Source organism: Pararge aegeria, chromosome 8, assembly GCF_905163445.1.
Source record: "Pararge aegeria chromosome 8, ilParAegt1.1, whole genome shotgun sequence".
NCBI lineage: Eukaryota > Metazoa > Arthropoda > Insecta > Lepidoptera > Nymphalidae > Pararge > Pararge aegeria.
The window spans coordinates 19,840,462-19,861,975 of record NC_053187.1 but is presented as its reverse complement, the minus strand read 5'-3'; the positions used below and the strand labels follow the sequence as shown (position 1 = coordinate 19,861,975).

General features: G+C 37.1%; 1 protein-coding gene across 1 annotated transcript; it reads right to left on the bottom strand.

Moving 5' to 3' along the window:
* Window positions 1-19,834: 19,834 nt before the first annotated feature.
* On the bottom strand, window positions 19,835-21,300 carry LOC120626051 (suppressor protein SRP40-like). The gene is made up of 6 exons (XM_039893332.1): window positions 21,200-21,300; window positions 20,837-20,937; window positions 20,640-20,755; window positions 20,389-20,535; window positions 20,061-20,295; window positions 19,835-19,860 (listed from the first exon to the last, which is right to left on the bottom strand). Exons 2-6 carry the CDS (start codon window positions 20,922-20,924, stop codon window positions 19,835-19,837), a joined length of 612 nt encoding a protein of 203 aa, XP_039749266.1. The 5' UTR covers window positions 20,925-20,937; window positions 21,200-21,300.
* Window positions 21,301-21,514: the final 214 nt, after the last annotated feature.

The following is a 21,514-nucleotide window of genomic DNA, read 5'->3' as shown; positions in this document are numbered from 1 at the left end:
AAACGAAACATATACGAATGGCGGCGGCCTTATCTCTGCTAGGGATTTCTTCGAGGCAAGTACCTACTGAGGGTTAGGAGACAAACAGTTTCATTATCATTCATAGAATAGTGACACATTCATTTGTTGTTCCAATCTGCTACAAAGTCGCGAAGAAGTTGCAAGTCTGCGGCGCCGGGGCGAGCGGGCGGTTCGGTGTAAAAAGTGGAAAGTGAAATATAAAAAGTTATAACTGGTCGGAGTAATTCGGAATCTGTTGTTAAGGACAATTTACGAGTGAGCTTATTAAGGGCTCGTCGGTAATGAATTCGTACTTAGAGCCCTTTCGCTTGAAAACGGAATGCTCGTAGCATTAAAGACGTAATTTTTTTAGGGTTCTAAGAAATTATTCTTTAGCCTATTCAGAATGTTCTAAAACGTAGAATCAGCATATAAGCTTTCAGTCACATATTATGGCACATTTTAACGTATCTTAGCAGCAATATAAGGTTTCTTTAATCCTTACGATCCTCATATTATTTATGTCCCATTGCCGTGCACAAACTTCCTTTACCAAAAGAATGATATGGAGTTGAGACTCTCCATGCTGCCACAATGCAGGCCGATGGATTTTAGCTATTACTACGGGATAGTTTTCGGCTTTTCCTGTAGGGTGGTAACTAGCCACTGACGAACCTAGCCAGACCAATTTTTTATGCATAATATACTTATGGATGATATTTGTTTTATCATCATCATCATCATATCAACCCGTAGTGGGTTGTTATGAGAAGGGGTTAAGGCCTTAGTCCACCACGCTGGCCTAGTGCGGATTGGTGAACTCCACACAACTTTGAAAACATTATATAGAACTCTGAGGCATGCCCGTTTCCTCAAGATGTTTGCCTTCACCGTTGAAGCAAGTGATATTTTAATTACCTACTTAAGACGCACATAACGTAGAAAAGTTAGAGGTGCGTGCGGGGATTTGAATTCGGCCCCCCGAAAGGGAAGTCCAGCTCCTGCTCAATGCGCTATCACCGCTTCACCACTTTAATTTGCTAGAAATACCGAAGCTATAGATATTGATTGTAGCATGTTTCGTAGGTTCATTAGGAAGTAATTATAAGACATTGGATGGATGAGCGGCGGTTCCCGGGCCACGTGTGAAATTCCACACGTTACCAGCTATTTGGGTTACGACTCCTCACTATTTACTGCCTCATTTACTGCGCTGGGCGACCTCTGAGCGATCACTTTTGTTTTAACTATCATTAGTGCCTTGATCCCACGGCACAGTCTAGTAGACGCGGACGTTGTGAATTTGTTTAACTCGATTCGTAGTTTTTTGCAAACAAATGTTGATGACGTCATTAAACTTTCTTGGTTAAATCACGTTCATTTGAGTAATTTATTTTCACTTTGTTTCAATAATTTTAAAAATTATTTTTTCATGTAGACTTACAGGCCATATTATTATAAGGTGTCGGTGATAATAATATTTGCCAACTTAAACCTAGAGCTACGAGAAGAGCCCTGGTGGATAAGGGCGTGTTTGAAACCCGAGTACCCCCCAAGAAGAACACACTACAAACTTAGCCGGGTAAACTTTTGCACAGATGACAGTTATAGCACTCACACGATCCGCAGTTTGTCATTCAAGTTGGTAGCTTTGTTTGGAAATACCATCAATTAACGTTTGATCACCATTTGAGATTCAGCTTCGTGATAATCTACAGGTGTTTAGAAAGTTAGACCTGTCTAGCTTTTCTTCCCGATTGTTTGCCAGGTCCGTACCAGTGGCCTCCTAGGATATTACTAATAAATGGTACAATTTTAAAATTAAGTTTACAAACGCCGCAATCGTGTATTGTGTAGATGACCAGTTGGCAATTCTTAAGATAATTATATATAGCGTTACTAATAAGGCACTAGGCACTCAGTTAAGAGACATATACAAAATCTCATGTCGTGATAGGCTTGGAAATATCATCAAATACCAATCAAAATCATCGTCTCAAAACTCCTACATTTTTATATACATAAATAGCTAAGCTTTTGTCCGCGACTTGGCTAACGTTGTTTGATTTTAATTATAGTCAGTAAAAATCTCACGCAAATATCAAACTGTTTGCAAAAGCGGACCCCTGCATTATGTAAGCTATCTGAATGCTAAATAAAAGCTTGAGCGGTCCAGATATTGGAGCTGTGCGTTGATAAATCAGTCAGTCACCTTATCCTGTTAAACATTGATTGAAGCTATTGTTACAATATGTTATTGTTTTCCAAAGTGTCCCAAATAAATAAAGTAAAACAGATTTTAATAAAATGCGTAAATCACCAACAGAGATGACAATGTCTGAACGTACGGCTTATTTCATACATTATTGAAAATAGTGGTAAACGCCAAGTGAGCATGCTCACCTGACAACTTTTACGGTATGTAACCTTAGAACAGTGCAACATTAGATATTGAAATTATGTGCAGCTAAGAAATGGCAGCCGGCCGTAATGAAGTTGTAATCTAACTAACTGGTTATTCAAATGCTCATTAATTAAAACGTGTTAATTGTGAACGCGGGCTCTAATTGTGGATTCTGCGTAATGTTCTTTACATTACCCACTAGAGATGTTCCGTTTTTACAGCCAAAGGTACAAATACTTAGTTTATTATACTATACTAGTGAGTACCTACTGTAACTCAATTAAATAATGTTCTGTTCTGTGGTATAGTCGTTTCAAACAGAAAGGCTTGGCGTTTCAAAAGTACTTATAGAGTAACAGTTTAAACTATTATTGTTTACTCGTGATGCTTATTAGGATATACTATCTACTTTTTATCATGCGTGAATAATTAAAGGGTAAAAGTAATTAACAGGTTTTTTTTTTTTTTTTGTACTAGTATTTCTCGTGCACATGTACACCCGTAATAACTGTTATATACTATAAATTCAGACTTATATTCAGTTTACTTTTTTAGCTCTGTAAACTGTAATAATAAGAATAGTTCATGAGACAGAATTGTGGGTCATAACTAATAATAAATTGTTTAACAATAATTTAATGCATCCTTTCACCACCGTATGCAAATGACAGTGTGCACACATCATAAATTAGCATTTTCAAATTATATTATGTTTAAATTAGTATATTGAATGTAGATTATATCTTTACTACACAAGCTATCAATGCTTATATTACCTAAACATACAAGTCAAATTTAAATTGTGTCATAATCAAATAAACTTTGATAACATCAAATGTCAGTAAAACTTACAGCATTTCCATTATTCATTATTGCACACATTCTAAAATATGCATACAATATTTACATTACATGTTTAAACTTTTAAGATCACTTTAGTAGACCTGCAGACTTGAATTACTAGAAACCTAGATAGTATTTTATATATTCTGTAGATTCATTATGTTTAGCCCTTTTAACCCATTCTGATAGGAGACCCGTGTCCTGTAGTGGGCCGGTAATGGGTTGACGTGATGATGGTGAATTATTTTTAGTATTATTCAGGCACTGCAATTATTTATAATTTACAACGAGTTAGTATCAGTAGGTATACCTAGTATATTGTCACGAGTAGTACGTAGTCACTGTATTTGGTACAACTCTGTTGCGGTGTAACAAGTCCTCCATTCGGCCGTAACGTTGTAAATATGAAAATTCATGCATATTCTATCGAGTTGATACTTTATTGGTACGAAACCTGAAAAACTATCGAGCGTTACGTGAGGCGCAACACACTGTTAATAGAAAAGCTTCAGTCGGGGCAAGCTAAATAATTTCGTATTGTATAAAAAGTCTAGAGTATGATTCTTGCTTGGGTACAATATCTCTACAAAGCGGCCATAGGACGATATCCGATGCGGACAAATATAGTGATGATTCCAAAGTTCCATGAGAGAAGAGAAATACCCAAAAATTTGACACTTGCATCAGTTACAGGTGGCTATAGTTTGTTTTGTGCTATTTTTCACATCGAGAAACAAAAGAATATAGCGAGTAAACGCTCGCCAACCCACATTGGTGCGGCGTGGTGAGTCTATGCTGTTTTATGTGAGTTTAGTATTTAAGATAAGGTTCAATTTAAAGCCTCAAACTGCGATTTCATAGTTTGCAATTCTCAAAGTGAAAAAGACTACGAAACTTCATTACACACAAACCGAGTCACGGACACCTGCTAGTCATAAAAAAGATGACTTAACACTTACACACACGATCTTTACGATGCGACCGATACGAGATCTAAATTTCTAATTACGTGATATTCCATATCTCAGTGAGATGAGTTTACGGCGTAGTTACGACGCCAGTAAATCACAAATAGCATAATTTACTCGGATAATATACTGTTACTCGAAAGCGGCGATAGATATCTAAACGCCTAAATTATTTAACGAAAGGCCAATAATTTAATTAGGGAAAAAGCAAATAGAAAATCAAACAGTTGTAACTCTTGGTCAATTTCGTCGTCCTATTTCACTCTGGTACTGTTGTTGTTGATGGTTACAGTTATAGTAGAAAACGAACTGGAATAGGTCATCATCATCGTCACTACAGGACACGGGTCTCCTCTCAGAACGAGAAGGGTTTAGGCCGTACGCTAATACGCTGGCCGCACGCTGGAATTCAAACGCCGTTGATATCGTTATGGAAAACTCATGGGCAGGCAAGTTTACTTCAACGTTTAAAGCAAGTGCTATTTAAATCGCTTAAATTAAAAACGCACATAACTCCGAAAAGTTAGTGGTGCGTGCCGGGGATCGTACTCGGTATCAAGGAAAGGAAAGCCGAAGCCTTACCCACTAGGCTATCACCGCTTCCTAGCCTGCATTAGTTTCATCAGTGTTGCTGATATGCCGGCGCTAGCTTATCTTACAAGTGGTCCTGTTCGTCTTCATGCAGAACGCATAATCGTTGAACTCATCCCAAATACACAAGTTTTTTATAGTTCTAATTGAAGACCAAGCCGATGGCCTGCCTTAAGGTAAGTGGAAATCATAACGATAAAACATGAAGATAGCGGACCGCTGACATTAGTTAAAATTCGATAGTATAAATTGCAAAATAACCGGTGGCGTCGCTTAACACAGCTCGCATCGCATCAAAACACTCGTCAAATCACTCGACAACATCACCGACAGCCACAGAAATCGATACCGCTCAATAATTCAATAACGGTACCAATAAAATAGGGAGGAAATCATAGAGCATCGATAATAAATCGTGTGTGTAAGCAATCGCACCTGACTGCGATTGGGAAAATTCATAGTTTATGAAGCTTTGCGGCGTGGGCGCGGGGTGCGGGGGGGGCGGGGGCTGTCGTAAAGCATATTCGCGGCATGATGCATCCCCAGCGGCTCGTAGAGGGCTCAATATTTGATGCGCCGCGAATCGATGCGAGGAACTTCTCTAATCTGTATTTACGGCGACAGCGAGTAGTTCTTCTTGTGCGAGGCGCTGTATCTCGACTGCCACTTCCTCGCTACTGTATTACCGGGATTTCATTTAAAAAAGTAAATATAAATCATTTATAGTAATAATTAACGATCCAAGAAGATGGCACTTGATGGCAACCAATCGCAGACTATACAAGAAACACGTCGAATTGCCGCCCGTGTCCGTCAAAGGCGAAGATGTTAAGCCTCAGGTGCCTGTTTTAAAAAAAACACAGCAATGCTGCTTAGCGGCAGAAATATGCATGGTAGTAGGCACTTCCCCGGACGAACTCTGTCATAGAAATCTTTATTACTATTTTTGGCTAAAGTTGTAGAGTCTTACAATCATTGATTATTGCAAGTTAACTAACATAATATTTTCAAATTCATTGTTTGTATAAAAGATATATATAATAAATAAAAGATGGATAAAAGTTTAATTATTAACTATTAAGCTATTATTACTATTTCTTTTTTAATCCGATAAGTTATGGATTTTTATAGCTTTATATGTGTCATTTTTAGTTTCCCATAAAAAATAGATATTTTCAAGGATTAAAAATAGTAAGTATCAGTCTCCAGTGTGCTTTTGAATGTACAAAATGTCTCCCCCAACGATTACCCCATCACTTTTACGTAAAAGTATAACCTCTACAATCTACATACACAAACTTTCCCTTCAGGTGACGATTAAAGTAATATTTTCAAAAACAGTAATAAATTCGTTATTTAAATCCACTAACAGTACAATCTTAATAATATACAATGACCCCTAATCAAGTTTAAAATTTCTCGTACCCGTTTGCCTAGTAAAATGGTAATAAACCCACAAAGTAAACAAACTATTAAATCGCATTTTATCTGCCTCCTGAAGAGTCCAGGCTGTGGCACACTTATAAATAAAATAATATGATATTTTTTTTCTTATACAACTACTAGTAATTATAGTGATAAATGTAGATGACACGCAGAATTAATCACCCCGTCGCCTCTTATGTACATTAAAATTAATCTAGATTCATTACCGACCTAAGATTAATTAGCACTGCGTTAGCTATGAAGTGTATGTACGGACAACATAAATGGCTAGACAGCGAATCGACTGCAAATAAATAAGTCAATTAAATAAATAAGTCCGGGTTGGTCTTTAAAAAGCTAAATACCTTCCTAACAAGCACGAGTTATATAAAGTCGGGTGAAACTATACCAACTACTTTTGTGTTCTACTGACATTTAAAGTCATGTCAAATGTCAAAGTATTAGGTTGAAGGCTCTGCACACTCCGCTTTTATTTATTTGTTCCTGGGGCATCCATCTATGCCCACTGATGAAAATATTTCATAGTCAGAAATCGAAATTTTACGGTCTTGTTTGATAACATTGGTGGTCCACCAAGTCGGGGTATATCTGCTTTTATCGGTACTGTGGCAACATCTTGAGATTTCAGCGCTCGTCTGTTCTCTGAGCTATGGGTACATATAATTCAGCGATATCAATACTTCTGTTGGTCTTAAATATTAGACAAAGTGTAACATGTTTCCTTTTTAACACCAGCATTTATTACTGTGTAGGATTTTCATTTTTATGAAGAGGTTTAAAACCTATTTGACTGGATTTAAAGAGATGCTGGGATGCTCATTTAATGCGAAAATAAAAAAAAATCTTTGTGGTTTTCATTTGCACAATTTTCTCTAAAGTAGCTTTATGGAAAAACTAACGTAACGTCAGCAAGAAGCAGCAATAGTGCTTAACTGGATTTATACCTTTTTTCATCATCGAGCAAAAATTCACGCGACGCTATTTGCCCCGTGGCAAATAGCGTCATATAATCATAACGCACTGGCGTTATGATTATATGTTTACGCCACCGCTGTTTCCGCCACTGTTCCGTCGCTTTTCCTGTAGTCTATGGTACGCAACGTTGATTGGTTGTGGAGTATTCAAACGGACACACGATTCGGTTGTATTAGTGAAGTCCAGTTTGTAAACATGATAAATATGTTACATACACGTGGCCAGCAACGTTGTAATTAATGTAAATTATATTGAAAATTCAAAATATATATAAATAAAACACTAAAGTACTAAACAATAGTATTTTGTTACTCTTTTACTTTAGACGCTGTTAAATAATTATAAAACTTACCTTTATTCCTGTGGAGTGCGGAGATGTTACGATATATTTCTTCATTATCATTATCATTTTTATGGGCCCGCTTCAGGCTACGTGTTTTCTCCCCGAATGTGAGGCTTTGCTTTAGGCCGTAGTCCACCATTCTGGCCAAGTGGGGGTTGGTAGACTTTACACTACTTTCACGATGTCTTCCTTCACAAGCATGTGATACTTAATTAATCGTATCGTACATTAATTAAATCGCACATAGCTTAGAAAAGTTACAGGTGCGTGTCGGGGTTGGAAATCGAGTGAACCCGAAGATGTAACCACCGCAATCACCCCTTCATTCTGTATTTCTATTAAAAATAAGTAAATTGCAAAAATTATCAACTTATGTTTAGCTGCAATATATATACATGTATGTTTCGCTCGATGTACGTTCAGATTTTCTACTAAACTAAAAAAAAACTTTTTTTTTAAGGAAGATATCTCCCCACTCGATTGTCATGTTTCGCGTAGAAATTGTTAGGAGTATAACTGCCATATTACCAAACAGGTTTGCCCGTTACCATCTCAGTCGGCATCATCACTTACCAGCTGGTGAGATTTCAGGCAAGGGCTAATTTGTAAAAGATTAAAAAAAAATAACTTATATTATTCTGTTAAACAAAAATATAACTAAATAAATATATAGCCCTTTCTATCGTTACTTTGTAGATTGCGGGGCTCTTAAACTTCTCTATGTAGGTACCTAAGTGGATCTTAGGCTTAACGATAAGTGACCTAAAGTGGATAGTAAATAACCACTAGGTAATTTAGAATTACTAGACAGGTAGAAATATGTAAAACCTGCCTAACGTCTATCTCTAACCTACCTAATCGCCAAAAAAAAGATTGCAGGCGAACCCAACCCAACATTTTAACATAAATAATAAAGTGATTATGTCTAATTAAAAGTTTTCGTTCGCTAATGAGTTTTTTCTGATGCTCTATTTTAGGTGATACGTACCTAACGATATCTAAAACCGACTGGCATGGCGCGTCGGAAACACCGGCCCAGGAAATCAGCTCATTTAAATTCAAGTCTAATGCAAGGATTACCGCTCTATAAATAGTGATTAAGACTGGAGCCTGGCTGATAGGACCGACGGACCTTGAGGAATGACATCCATCAACTTGCAGCGGTGCGGACCAAGAGTTGGTGGGGAATATTGCGGGGGAACTTCGTATCGGTCTAAAAACTCGTTTTAGCTTTTGCAAGATACACATACATCATATATATAGAGATATACTTAATTACTATAATATCAAGAAATAAATATAATAGGCATATAACGTATTAAAATAAAATCCATCATAATATCTTCTTTTGCTTCCTTATGTGTAGTCTTACTGCGCTTTAATAGCATGATGAGTTTTGTGGATTGCGTATTCATACAATTATTTCGTATTCATATATTATTGTTAGGTTTGAATTATGTTATCTTCGTTTTCAAGAGAAAAACATATTTTCAGCTCTTATATATCACGACTAAAATTCCCCATTTAAATCTAAATTAACGTTAAGTTTGTGCTGAGGTAGAGTAGCTACGTTGGTCAATAATCCAATACGTGTGATTTCTGTTTATAGATACGATTTTTCTGTCCTAAATGCACCCATTTAACCATGGTTAAAGTGACAGTACAGTGGCTAAGCGGACCCGTGGTGGAAAGACGACTTCAAGCGAGTCGCTGGGAACCAGCGGCCCAGGATCATGGATGTTGGAACTCCCTACAAAGTCCAGCATTGGATGTCAATCGGTTGAATTGACAATGCAACGTGACAGTCGGGGTAGGGGGAGGCCAATCGTCAGTAGATGTAACTTACAATTATGTGTTTGTAATAACTTCTGTAAAATTATTTCTGGAATCAAAAATACCTATCAGGCCTACTTAGAATTCATAAATCTTCAATACACTGCGTTTTGAATACAACGTTTCGATTTCATGCTACGCAACTATTACAGGCGTGTTACTTTTGTTAAACTAGCCAGGTAAGTTTCCAAACTTTTCCACTAGCTCTCGAACTATTATAATGTAACACATGATTGTTTTAAAACAGGAGCGATATATCACGGCCAAATGAAACCTGTCACAGAGATAGCGGCTGCTACTGCTGCCGTTGAGCGTTGTTGGGTGGCGGCTCAGCGGAGATCAGACCAGATGGAGAACCATTAACGGTAAGGGTTGGAATGGAATAGGTGTTGTATAATTCAACATCATCATCATCGTTTTTTGGACTTTTTTCCTTCCAACCTGTGTTGTGATGTTAACCAGCCTTTTCTTCAAGAATTGGGCCATCATATGTAAAAAAGAGATCAGAATACAGTTGTCACCACCCCTCCTCTTCCCGCGGGTGCGGTACACGAATATGACGAAGAACGGAAAGCAGCGTCCTCGTGTAACCTAACCTAACCTTAATGAGGAATTAAACTTGAGGAACAGTAGAGGTCCAACATTCAGCTATAAACGTCTCTAGTGTGTGCAGTCATGATGTTTATTCTGTGCCAGCTTTCGGCGGCCGCCGGGACACCACTTCTTCTTTAACAAGAGGCTTATGACTTCTTTTTATCCTGCGACATGTGCTTTGTGTGATTGCGCTTTAAGAGTAGTCAGTTCATAAAAATTGTATTGTAGATGCGATTATCTCTTGGTTGGTTAACACCCGTCTATACTGAATGTAACGGGTAAATGTATCATATGCACCATCTACCTATTATATATTTCTGTATTCCCCTGGAAGAAGTAGAAGAAGAATCGTAATGTATCGATTAGGCCATCGAATTGTATGCGCTTTTTTGTTAAACCTACTATTATTTTTTTTGTACTTTTTGTAATATGCAATAAAAGTATATTCATCCATATTCCAATGTAACGTCGTCAATCCCTATAGTCGCTTATAGGTACTTGAAAACTTATCCTCCTGGTTCAGATAGTAGGGGGCACATAAACCTTTTAAATAACAATCAGGGGGGGAAAAGATAAACGATGTAGGTGCAGATAGATATTGGCAAACATTGCAGCACACAGACCAGCGGGCCCACTCGTACAAGTAGATCGCGCCAGTCGGCTTGCCCAACCAGCCGAGTGGCAACATAACGCGACACTCCTACGCGGCGTTCGTTTAATTCCTCCAACATTTTCCAACATCTTATCTTTAATTTGGACTGGTTTTGGTTTTTTATTAGAATAGTTTCGCCTCGATACCGGTCCGGCTCCTAGCTGAAGGTTGTTTATAGATAACAGTAAAGCGTATATTTATCGGCCGCCGTCGACTGCGCAACGCTAAGGTCGCCGCTCGCGCTCGTACGACGGCGAGGCGACTCGACATATCATAGTTTCGTGTTTCATAATGAGTGAAACACGTTTTGTGGGCTACGAAGTGCGGTGGAGTGGCCACTAGCGAGTGTCGAAAAAGTGTGGAAGAAACGGAGAATGGGTTGGCGCGGAGACGTCTGCCGTGCCGGCCGCGGGGCGGTGCCGGCGCGATGATGGCCGCGCCCGACCGCGCGGAACGATCCGCTTCATTGTGTTCGAGGCTGATGATATTTTGCGCGCAATTCCTTTTTCGTCTTGCCGTTTTTTCTTGGGAAAACTGCTATGAAATATGGCTCGATACTTTAGTCAAGCGAATCCCAACTGGTAGTCGCTAACGGTTCTGCCGCACTAACCCTCGCGAGCGCCACGCAAAAAGACTACACTTCCATATAAGCGCAGCTGTAAATATCCGACACACAAGTGTTTACACGAGCTTCGTAGTTTGTATTCAGTATATGTTTATTTGATCGATTTCTTGTTCGTAGGCCAATATTTAGACTATTAAATAAACAGATAAATGCACACCGGTCACATAAGTCAACCCGACTGACAATGCTCAGAAGATTTTGTTAGTTAAAACTTTTTTGGTTGGTCGCACAGTGCGCGGTTACCCAGCTTAATTAGGAACCTTGCGCAGCCTAATTAGGAACGAGCGTATCAAGGTCGGAGAAGCGACGACGATAATGAAATATTTGGAGCGTAGTCGACTCCACAGCTCCTCTGTGGGCATTTTAAAGTTTTCATTGAATGCGGCGTGTCCGAAACGCGGATGAGCGTTGTGATATACTGATATAGCTCTTTTAGTGCGCGCTCGTTAGTCCGATAGCAAAACTTCTACACTATCAATATTACAATTTATAGTGACAATTCGAAACCGGTATATTTATGGTATATTTTTTTATACCGGCGTGATTTATGCAGAATCATTCACGACCGGTGACATGTTTCCACTTTGATTTCGCAAAATTAATGCCTTAAACTTTGACCTCATTGGGCCGTCTCATCATTTAGGAGTAATCATTATCGATAAGGTATGCTAATGGCGGCGGTGGACTAGGTTATCAGAAATAGTTAACGCATTAGCTAAGCGGATTTAGAAACCTCAGTTGCGAATTTTATTTCCCTCCTTGAATTACCATAATTAAGAAGAGTTTATCTTATTTTACGAACAGTATGATTACTGTACCTAATAGGATAACGTACATCTGAATATAAGTAATATGTCCAATCATATGTATGTAAATAGACTTTATAGATAAATTACTTGTTTATTTAAATACTAATGGAATTTCTCGAATCAAAAGTTATTGCTTATTGCGCCGACATTCAATAACAGGTACTTAGAGCAAAGAGTGGTATAGGCACTGAAAAAGTAAGTAAATAAATTTGTAGGTATGTGAAATAACTTTGTAGGAGCTAGCTGTTAAAATCCGTTTTTGAAATCAAGTTTTATTTCTATTTCAAACTAGAATTTCCCCGCTTGGATTTAAAAAGGTAGCCTACGAGTGTGACACTCTCGTGCTCTTTAACTACCACTTTGTGAAAACTATGACTATACATTACTATGTTGATGAAAGAAGGACAAACATACAATAAAAGTATTAGGTATTCATCTCAACTCCGGTCACTAATATCAATAATTTGAACTTAACACTTTCTATTTTTTCCTATGTAATTAGTGAAAAACTAACCGCATAATTGTAGGTGCAGAACAGAAATACATATTAATGGAGGTTTGTTTCTTACGTGCTAGAGTCATCGATTGGCGAAGTCGCTATGAGCGCATTAATAATTAATGAGGATTTTTTATGTCATACATTACTGCGGAATTTATTCCTAACATTACTCGTAATTTGCAGCAAAAAAGCATATATCAGTTACTAATATTATAATCCGTTTACTCATAATGCCTTTGCCTCATAATGCCTTATATTAAGCGGTGATAGGCCAGTGGTTAGAAGTTTGGCCTCCCTATCGGGGTGACCGAGCTTTGAGCCGAATTTCTAGCACGCCCTTGAGGTGCGTTTAGAGTTATGTGCGTTTTTTTAATTGAAAAAATTTTAAAATGTCATTTGCTTTAACGGTGATGGAAAACATCATAAGTAAACCTTGTCTGTGAGTTCTCCATAATGTTCTCAAAGGTATGTGAAATCTACCAATACGAACTTGTCCTGCATTGTGCCGGCAATGGGTTGACTGACTGTTCACTACGTGCATTATACACCACCAACATTTGCATTGAAAATAATCATAATACTATAAATGTAAGATGACTAATTATTGTTATCAATATTGTGAATGTGAAAGAGGCAGTCAAGATAGCAGTGAATTTTAGCATGTAATGTTCTTTGAATAGGGATTTAAACCTTAAACCACCAAGTATCTCCGATGTGATTTGGTGGGATTAGGTAGGATACTTGCTGCTCACGCCTGAGGGTGTGTAGAGGAAGTGGGATAGGTATGTTTTCGTGATCATCTCAACACAATATTATTCACTTAACTCGATTGTAATAATCATCATCCAATCGACGTCCCTCTTGTGGACAAGGGTATTTGATTGTCTTTTTTCTTTTGGGAGGCTTTTTCTCAATTGGGGGACATAAACACCGTCGCTGCTGGTAATGAGGATATTAAAATGCATAATATTTGGCGACACATAGACACAGCCATACATTATGTAAATGGGACGTAGGTATCAGGCAAGGGTTCTCGCAAAATCTGTTAATCGATGAAGCTGTTGTGAAGTTTCCAGTAAACAAACATGTTATGCCGCGTGACTGAACACACTAATATATCCTGCATACCTAATACTCACCTTTTTAACCGACTTAAACAAAACGAGCCGGTTACATTATATTTGTTCCTTATTTGGCGGTGTTATTTCATCTGCGAAAAATCAAAACTTATCGCTTCATTTTTACGTATTTATTTATTAATATTTGTATAAATAAAGTAAACATATAATTATGTAAATACTACCAAAAAAATTAAATCGTTTTCTTTTATTAGCATAGCTTTATTCGAAATTAGCAATAATCCTTGCCCGCGACTTTGTGCGCTTTTGTGACTGTTTTCTTAAAATCCTTAGGGATTCGTTGTTTTTCGGTCTGTATTTAACATTTATTATTTAGTATTCGATATTCGAAGTGTACCTACCCTGTTAACTAAGCCTCATCTGTCCGTGTCTGCCAGTCCGTCTAGCTGTTTATCAGCGGGCTGTTTCCGATGTACGTTAATAGGTAGGTTCGATTAAAAGTAATCTCGCTGTAAAATGTGTTTGTGAACTCATCAATAGATGGGATATGAAGGGATACAGCCGGCAAGAATACCTAGCCTACATATTTGCGTACCTGTCACAGTGGCACCCACAGAGGTATGCGGCGATGAAGCTACCCGCATGTGACGTTCATAGCATAGTCCAACTGCCAAGATAGGATTTTGTGGATAGGTAATTATTATAAAACTGTGGTTTCACAAACAAAATGAAGATACAGAAGTAGGCAGGACGAATTTCGACAAATGATGTTGATGAAGTCAAACCTCGAGTGATTTACGGTAGCGGAAAACTCATGGTTTCGCGTCACCGATGACCTCGACATGCTTACGTACGATACGTAGTATAGCAACCTGCAAAGATGTATACGCGTAGGTATATACACAAATCGGTACATGGTGTTCGTCTGATACTATACGTGTTTGCCTTCTTGGTTGGGTAAAATCTTGTGATTTCAAGTCACCGACATTCTCTGCCATAGCTAGTGAAGTTATGTTGACCACTTGTAAAAGTTCATTATTAATTCTACATTACTACTACTACTACTACACCACAAGTTAGGCACTGACTGCAATCTAACCTTTTCCTAACAGCGTATGTAAATAGTAGCAATGTCAAGTAGGTATGCCGAATATCACTTACAGTGTTCTACTTACACCCAAAAATTGTTATAGGCTTTGTAACGCTTGGAATATAAATACAAAAGTCTTCATAGAAAATCAAACTCCGTTCAGCCGTTTATATGCAATAGATAGGTTAAATACACTTAATAGAAACATTAAAATATCTGAATATACATCCTTCATTTATATATGTGAATATTTTAATTTGTAGATGTTGGGGTATTTGATTGTCAAGAAAGGCTGTACGGATATTGACAAAACTGGGTACACTCGGGATATATTTAAATTCCTTGAATAACAAAAATTACATGTAAACAAAATTGCAGGTTAGGTGCAACTAGCAATAAATAAATCTTTAACATTGATTTAGGATTATTCTAATTCCAAGCGGTAAATAGGTACATAGAGTTCGGAGCCATGCGGGCGTAGTGACGGGCCCGTAGGCTGGCGCGTAATGTAGGCATTTTATGTTAATTGACAACGCTATCGAGAAGACTATTTCATTCCTGAGGATATCTGCACTTGTCCGTATAGTCTGGTACAATAGAACTTTCCAATGGCGTTTCTAAGAAAAAAGTAAATGCGTTTTATAGGATCAACACCTATTCTTTGATCTACACAAATGCTTGACGCATCCCAATAGAGTAAACGGAGTGCTTACATTACTTTGAATGTTGTACGAAGGTTGGTAGAACCCCTAGCCCTTCCCAGGTCGGATGTTTCTGGAGACTTGTGGACTGGTGGAAATGGACAGATCCTCGGACAGACGGGACGGTAACAGCTAAAATTTTGGTAAATGATCTTCTTTGGGATCATACTTACGACTTTAGTAGTAGCAGGAGAGGATTTTGTGACAGAGGAGAAGGACTTGTAGCGCAATTATTTTTTGGGCCGCCAAACGGTGTTGTTTCAATGCTGTGTTCTGGTCTGAGGGCCTGTGGGTTCTGGTCTGCACCTCAGGTTGATGGAGCCAGTATAGTTAGTTGCATGCCCTGCGAAGTTTTGCCCTGTTACAGGTGGTGGTTTTCCACTAACCATCAAGTGGGCCAATTGCTTGGTCTGTCAATTATTTCTATGAAAATAAATAAAAATATCCATATAATATACATGTTACGATGTTCATACGTATCTATGTGAGAATAAGTATAGTATCTATCTGGTAATGAGGCCCGCTTCAGCGGATGCACTTCGACCCTCCAGGATCTTTTGTGCTCGATTCGTAGTAGTACATGCGACCCACTCAACTATCGATGCGGTTATTTTGTAATGATTAAACAAAATAATAAGTCAAATAGCCATTACAATCCGTTGCATATATTTGAAATACGTCGTAGGCAGCGATTAACAAATACCTGGAGAACGCGTGTCTACAGAACTGTGTTGTTACATCAACATATATTAGTACTTGGGTATTTCTATGCGACTAGGGCATAGTGTTGTTTGTGTGTCAGCCACGCGTTTTATTGTGCGGATTGAACTGAGTGCGTTTTGTACTTAAGTGCTGATGCTACATGTGCTTTAGAGCTAAGTGAGCCCCGATAGGTAATGCTATTGCTGTGAGCCATCATTTGTTATCAGCTTGGTACTTCGGCTTATTAACTCTGACGACGAACTATGGCGCAGCGGCTGGCGCGGTAGATTTAAATGGGAGGTCCCAGGTTTGATCCCCGGCAGGGTCAGTTTAAAGACTAAGCGAATATAACGGAGCGGGGGCAGCAGCAGTCTCTGTGCCACTACCATCTACTGCGACAACCAGCCGGTCTGCACAGCGTTGTGACGATGGCCGATTGCCGCAGTGGGCAGTGACCCGGCTTTCTGACTCCAGGGCTGTGGCTTCAATTCCATCAACTGGAAAATGTTTGCGTGATGAACATGCAGTATCTGGGTGCTTTACTGTATATTATAAGGACTTATTTATATTATTCATTAATATTTATCACGTATCTCTTAGTAACCATAACACAAGCAACGCTTACTTTGGGGCTAGGTGGCGATTTGTGTATTGTCGTATTATAGTTATTTATACTTGTTGATTGCTTGATAGTATACACCTTTTTATTGAAAGTAAGAAATGAAGCCTCAATTATTATTAATTTTTATTTGATTAGGTTTTATTTATCTGTGTTTATGGATTTAAAGGTTTCCAGTCGTCACCAGCGCCGGCAGTCAGGGCGGGCGCGGCCGACGACCTTGCAGGGAAACCGTGTCAGGGAAATGCTTTCCTCCTTGTTTGTGACGTGCACGCCGGCCTTACCGCTCTACTTTATTTTTTGGAAATTGTCCTATAATCTAAAGTTGAATTAACAAAGATAAACCGGACAAGAGCGAGAAAGACTCACGCACTGAAGGTTCTTCACCATAGAATAAGTAATATATTACTTTCATATTATATTCCATAGTGTTGAGTCAAATAAGGCTAAGTACTATATATGTGACAAAGAGACATACATCGTCTTCTTCCATACTTTCAGCTAACACGCATATAAACATTCTCCTATTCTACATACACAGCGCACACAATCATAGCCATCCTAATTAAAGAATGTGAAATACTAATAACCGCAATTAAACCTTGACAAAGTGTATACGTATTTAATTTAAACTATTCAAAACTTGCAAGCACAAAACAACGTAATTACAATCAACACATCGCACACCGGGTGCAACAACGTCATAAGTAACAAATTACGTTTTTTTCAGGAGATCGATTTAAAAGTTGTTGTTTTAATAAAATGAAATGTAATTACAATACTATTATATATCGATGACCAAAATATTGTTTATATTCTATATTTTGAAATTAAGGTTGTTTTAGAAATAAAAATATTATATAAGTGGTACATTTTTAATGTTTTTAAAAACGATACCTACATTTATGACGTTATTGTGCAGAAAGTTAAATTGAAAGTAGAACGTTTTTGTGCAATAACGTCATAAAGCCCGAACTAAGCAAAAATCAAAACTCTAAATGTATTAAATAGCACTTGCAATTAACCTTTTCAGTGTTTAAAAATAATCAACATTATTATTAAAATAAATTGCATATAAAATCTAAAAAAATATGAAAAACTTCTTACATTTAAGTACCCATAATCAGACTTTTACGAGGAACTAACAGGCTAGAAATAAAATTTGTAGAAAAACAATCAAAGGTTTTTACCATAACAGGCTTATACTGGTACAGTTATGTAGCAGTTTATAATAATTCTAGCATCCTTATGTCTTTGTACTATGTACCTAATTACTCTTACATTTAATAATCAGTTTTCATTAAAAACAATCTTAAAAATCAGAATTAACCAACTAAAGCTGATTATAAAAATATTCATAATAGCGAGGCACTATATTTTTTTGAACCAATTCTAACAGATCTTGTTTTTTTCTATCACTTATCGGTATATTAGACGTATAAGCAGGATTCAAAGATATTTCCTCTATATTTATATAATTCCTTGGACGTGTTGTATTTTGCCGCAATGTCCTGGTTTGGCAGTAAATGTTTGCCTTATTCAAATTATCAGTCTTGTATGTAGTTTTATACTTATAAATATCACAGCCCTTCATAAAACTTATAACTTTAATATCTGTCGTTTTAATAGCTTCTCCAGAAACATTTCTTGTTGTATTTATATTTAAGTCATCTGCTAGTTTCTTCAAATCTATGAAATCGGTATAGTTTAATTCTTTTACTATAAAAGGTTTTCCTGTCTTCTTAGCGTTTCTGATTAAAGAAATGTACTGGTCTGGTACGTAAATAGCACCAGATTTTTTTGCCCTAGTGACGGATTTTTCAATTACTGAGTGAGCCGCATCTCCCTCATTCTGTGTGTGGCCCTTTATTAAAAATTTATGGGTCACGGAATTTATCTGTAACTTGTTAACAGCATAGTAGTACATACAAAATATGAACCTGAAACAATGTTATTATTTTTAATATATAAACAGTAAAAATAATTACTAACATTACACAATAAGGTAGTTTACTAACTTATTCTTTTGCTGTCCGCAGCAGTTATCTGAATAGAATATGACATCGCAACCTGGGCTTTTCTCAGCTAGATCTCTTAAAAAGTTGTATATGTACGATCCAATCTCTATGGCACCTCGATTACCTATTCCTTCGTGCCAAAAGAAGCATGTTGTTTCTTGATTTTTGACATCTGACATCTGAAATATAAATACATTTTAAATAGACGCACTTGATGAAAAATATATGAATGTAATAATCAAATAATAGATTATCCGTTAAATTATTATTAGTGACTGCAAGAACTTACCGTAAAATTGTAACAATTAAGTTTAGATTTGTAGAAGAAAGCAGACGACTTTCCGATCGGACATGGCATTACAGCTTGTAAATCGTATATTATTACAAAAGCATTGCCCTCCGATTTACACTTCGTCATGTCCACGTCTTTTTCTATCCTAGATAAACTTTTTTCTTCGAGGTGTAATTTATAAGAATTTTCCAATTTTGCTTTCTCTTCGATAGATGCGTTTTTATAGGCTTCACAGTCGTCACAGGTATCTTTTTTTGGAATAAAAAATCCTATATTGAATTCTGTGTTGAAAATTCGAGCATAAGCATCGTAACAAGCTTGTGGTTTATTTTCGTCCTCACGCTTTTTCTTGTAATGTCTATGCATTTCTGCTATAGTTAAATCTCCCTCTACGAAGAGCCTACTAGTATTCGCTCTTAAATAATGGCTCTCTATCTTTGGGATCGAGTTAATATGATCTCTCACAGATTGCTTTATTTCTTCGTCCAATCTGATTTGTTTGCCATGTCTTCCTCTTCCATCTTCTTTCATAATATTATGGCCTTCATCTTTATACTTGCATTCTATAACTGTACGTAAAATTCGTTCAGTGGCACCCAAAGTATTCATAAAAAATGTCTTGCATACTCTAACTTCTCTTTCATCATTGTATAAATAAAAAGTTGTGTTTGGTTTCCTGGGATTATTTTTACGAGATTCTTTTATTCTCCGATACGATAACTCTAAAAGTCTCACACAAGATGCCAAATAATCACGCTGCCTTTGTAATTGGCCTAACTGCCAATACGCATCAAATAGCTTAGTTCTCTTTTCTGTCGAAAATTTTGATGAGCAAGACAGCCGGCATTTATCTGAACAAGTCGGACCCATTATTTTAGCTGCTTTAACCATACCAGTTTTTAATGAAGTATATTGCTGACCAGAATTTTTCAGCATTTTGGCAACATTTTTTTTCCATTTGCTTGGATTGCGAGTACGTTTTCTACTACGTTTAATGGTCGATGGTCCGGACTCTTGGTTGATATTTCCAGTGGTAAGCGTTTCATGGTCAGATTCCGATGACGAAGAACTTTCTGAGCTGTTGCTAGAGCTGCTGCTAGAGCTACTACTACTATGCGAGTTAGTTGACGGATTAGGCACATATTGCTCATCATCATCAGTTCCAGAAAAGTCTTGTTCAGATGAGTTTTCACTGTAGGAAACTCTTATGGGCTAAAATAAGTTTTAGGAAATTAAAAGTAAACTGCGTAAAAATATTAAAATAGACCCAAAAAATATCATTTTGAATGAAACAATATACCATACCAGAGTTTGATCATTATGGATGCTTGAAGATTCAACAGCATTTATACTAATATTTGAGCTAGATGATGGTTTAGGTACATATTGCTCTTCATCGGTTCCAGAAAAGGCATGTCCAGATGAGTTTCCATCGTCGGAAACTCTAATAGGCTAGAAAAGGTTTAGAGAAATTAAGTTAACTGCGTAAAAATATTAACACAAACAAAAAAATTAATTACATTAATAATTCTGTATTAGAAAATCTTATACCATACCTGAGTTTTATCATCACGGATGTTTGAAGATTCAACAGCATTCGTAATGGAATGTTTTATTAAATCACCATCATGAGATTTTAAAATGGAAGGAGATCTCGGTGCTATCGATAAAGCTGAATGAAAAATGAAAACATTATGTAAATAATTAGGTAGGACTGATAAACTTTTAATTTATAAAATACATAAAAACTTACTTGGCTCTATATCCCTGACTTCACATTCGTCATGGCTTTCTTTGTCTAATAGAACCAACTGCACTAATTTTTTACCTCGTCCTTCCATAATTTTATTTTAGCTAAGAATAAGAATAAAACGTAGGTTACATTTTGTAAGTACTGTACATAAATATTCCTTAATTTATAATTAAAATGGAATAAAATTAAATCTGAACGATTTCTAGGTTATATTTAGTACATTTTCTGGGACAATATTGACATAATTGTACAAAATGATAGTATTACTTGCTGCTTGTAATAGAAAATAGAACCACAAAGTCAGAAGTGTTCACTTGTGATATTCTTGCCCCAAAATTGTATGAAAATATTTGTCATAATTACCTTTGTGACGCTGTTGCTCCTACTCACAAACACTTCCTGCGGGGGGCCGCGCGCAACTGACCAATTAAAACGTTCTCGCACTAGCGTGCACAAAAACCCGCCAAAACCACAACGACATTTACGCCCTCAGTGGGTCATTTTAGGAGTTACATTTATGATATTGCTGCACCGGATGTAGACGCATGTTTGACATAATTTGCGATCAATATCTAATTTTAGCAATTTTTGCATTTATGACGTTATTGCACCCGGTGTGCGACATACATACAAATTTTGGATTTTTTTCTTTATAACTTGTTCTAGAAGACCTACTTT

Coding starts and splice junctions, on each gene's coding strand:
- LOC120626051 (XM_039893332.1), bottom strand. CDS start 20,924: ATGGAAGGACGAGGTAAAAAATTAGTGCAGTTGGTTCTATTAGACAAA. Junction 20,756..20,836: donor AGTCAGGGATATAGAGCCAA/GTAAGTTTTTAT, acceptor TTTTTCATTCAG/CTTTATCGATAGCACCGAGA. Junction 19,861..20,060: donor CATTAAACGTAGTAGAAAAC/GTACTCGCAATC, acceptor GCGTATTGGCAG/TTAGGCCAATTACAAAGGCA.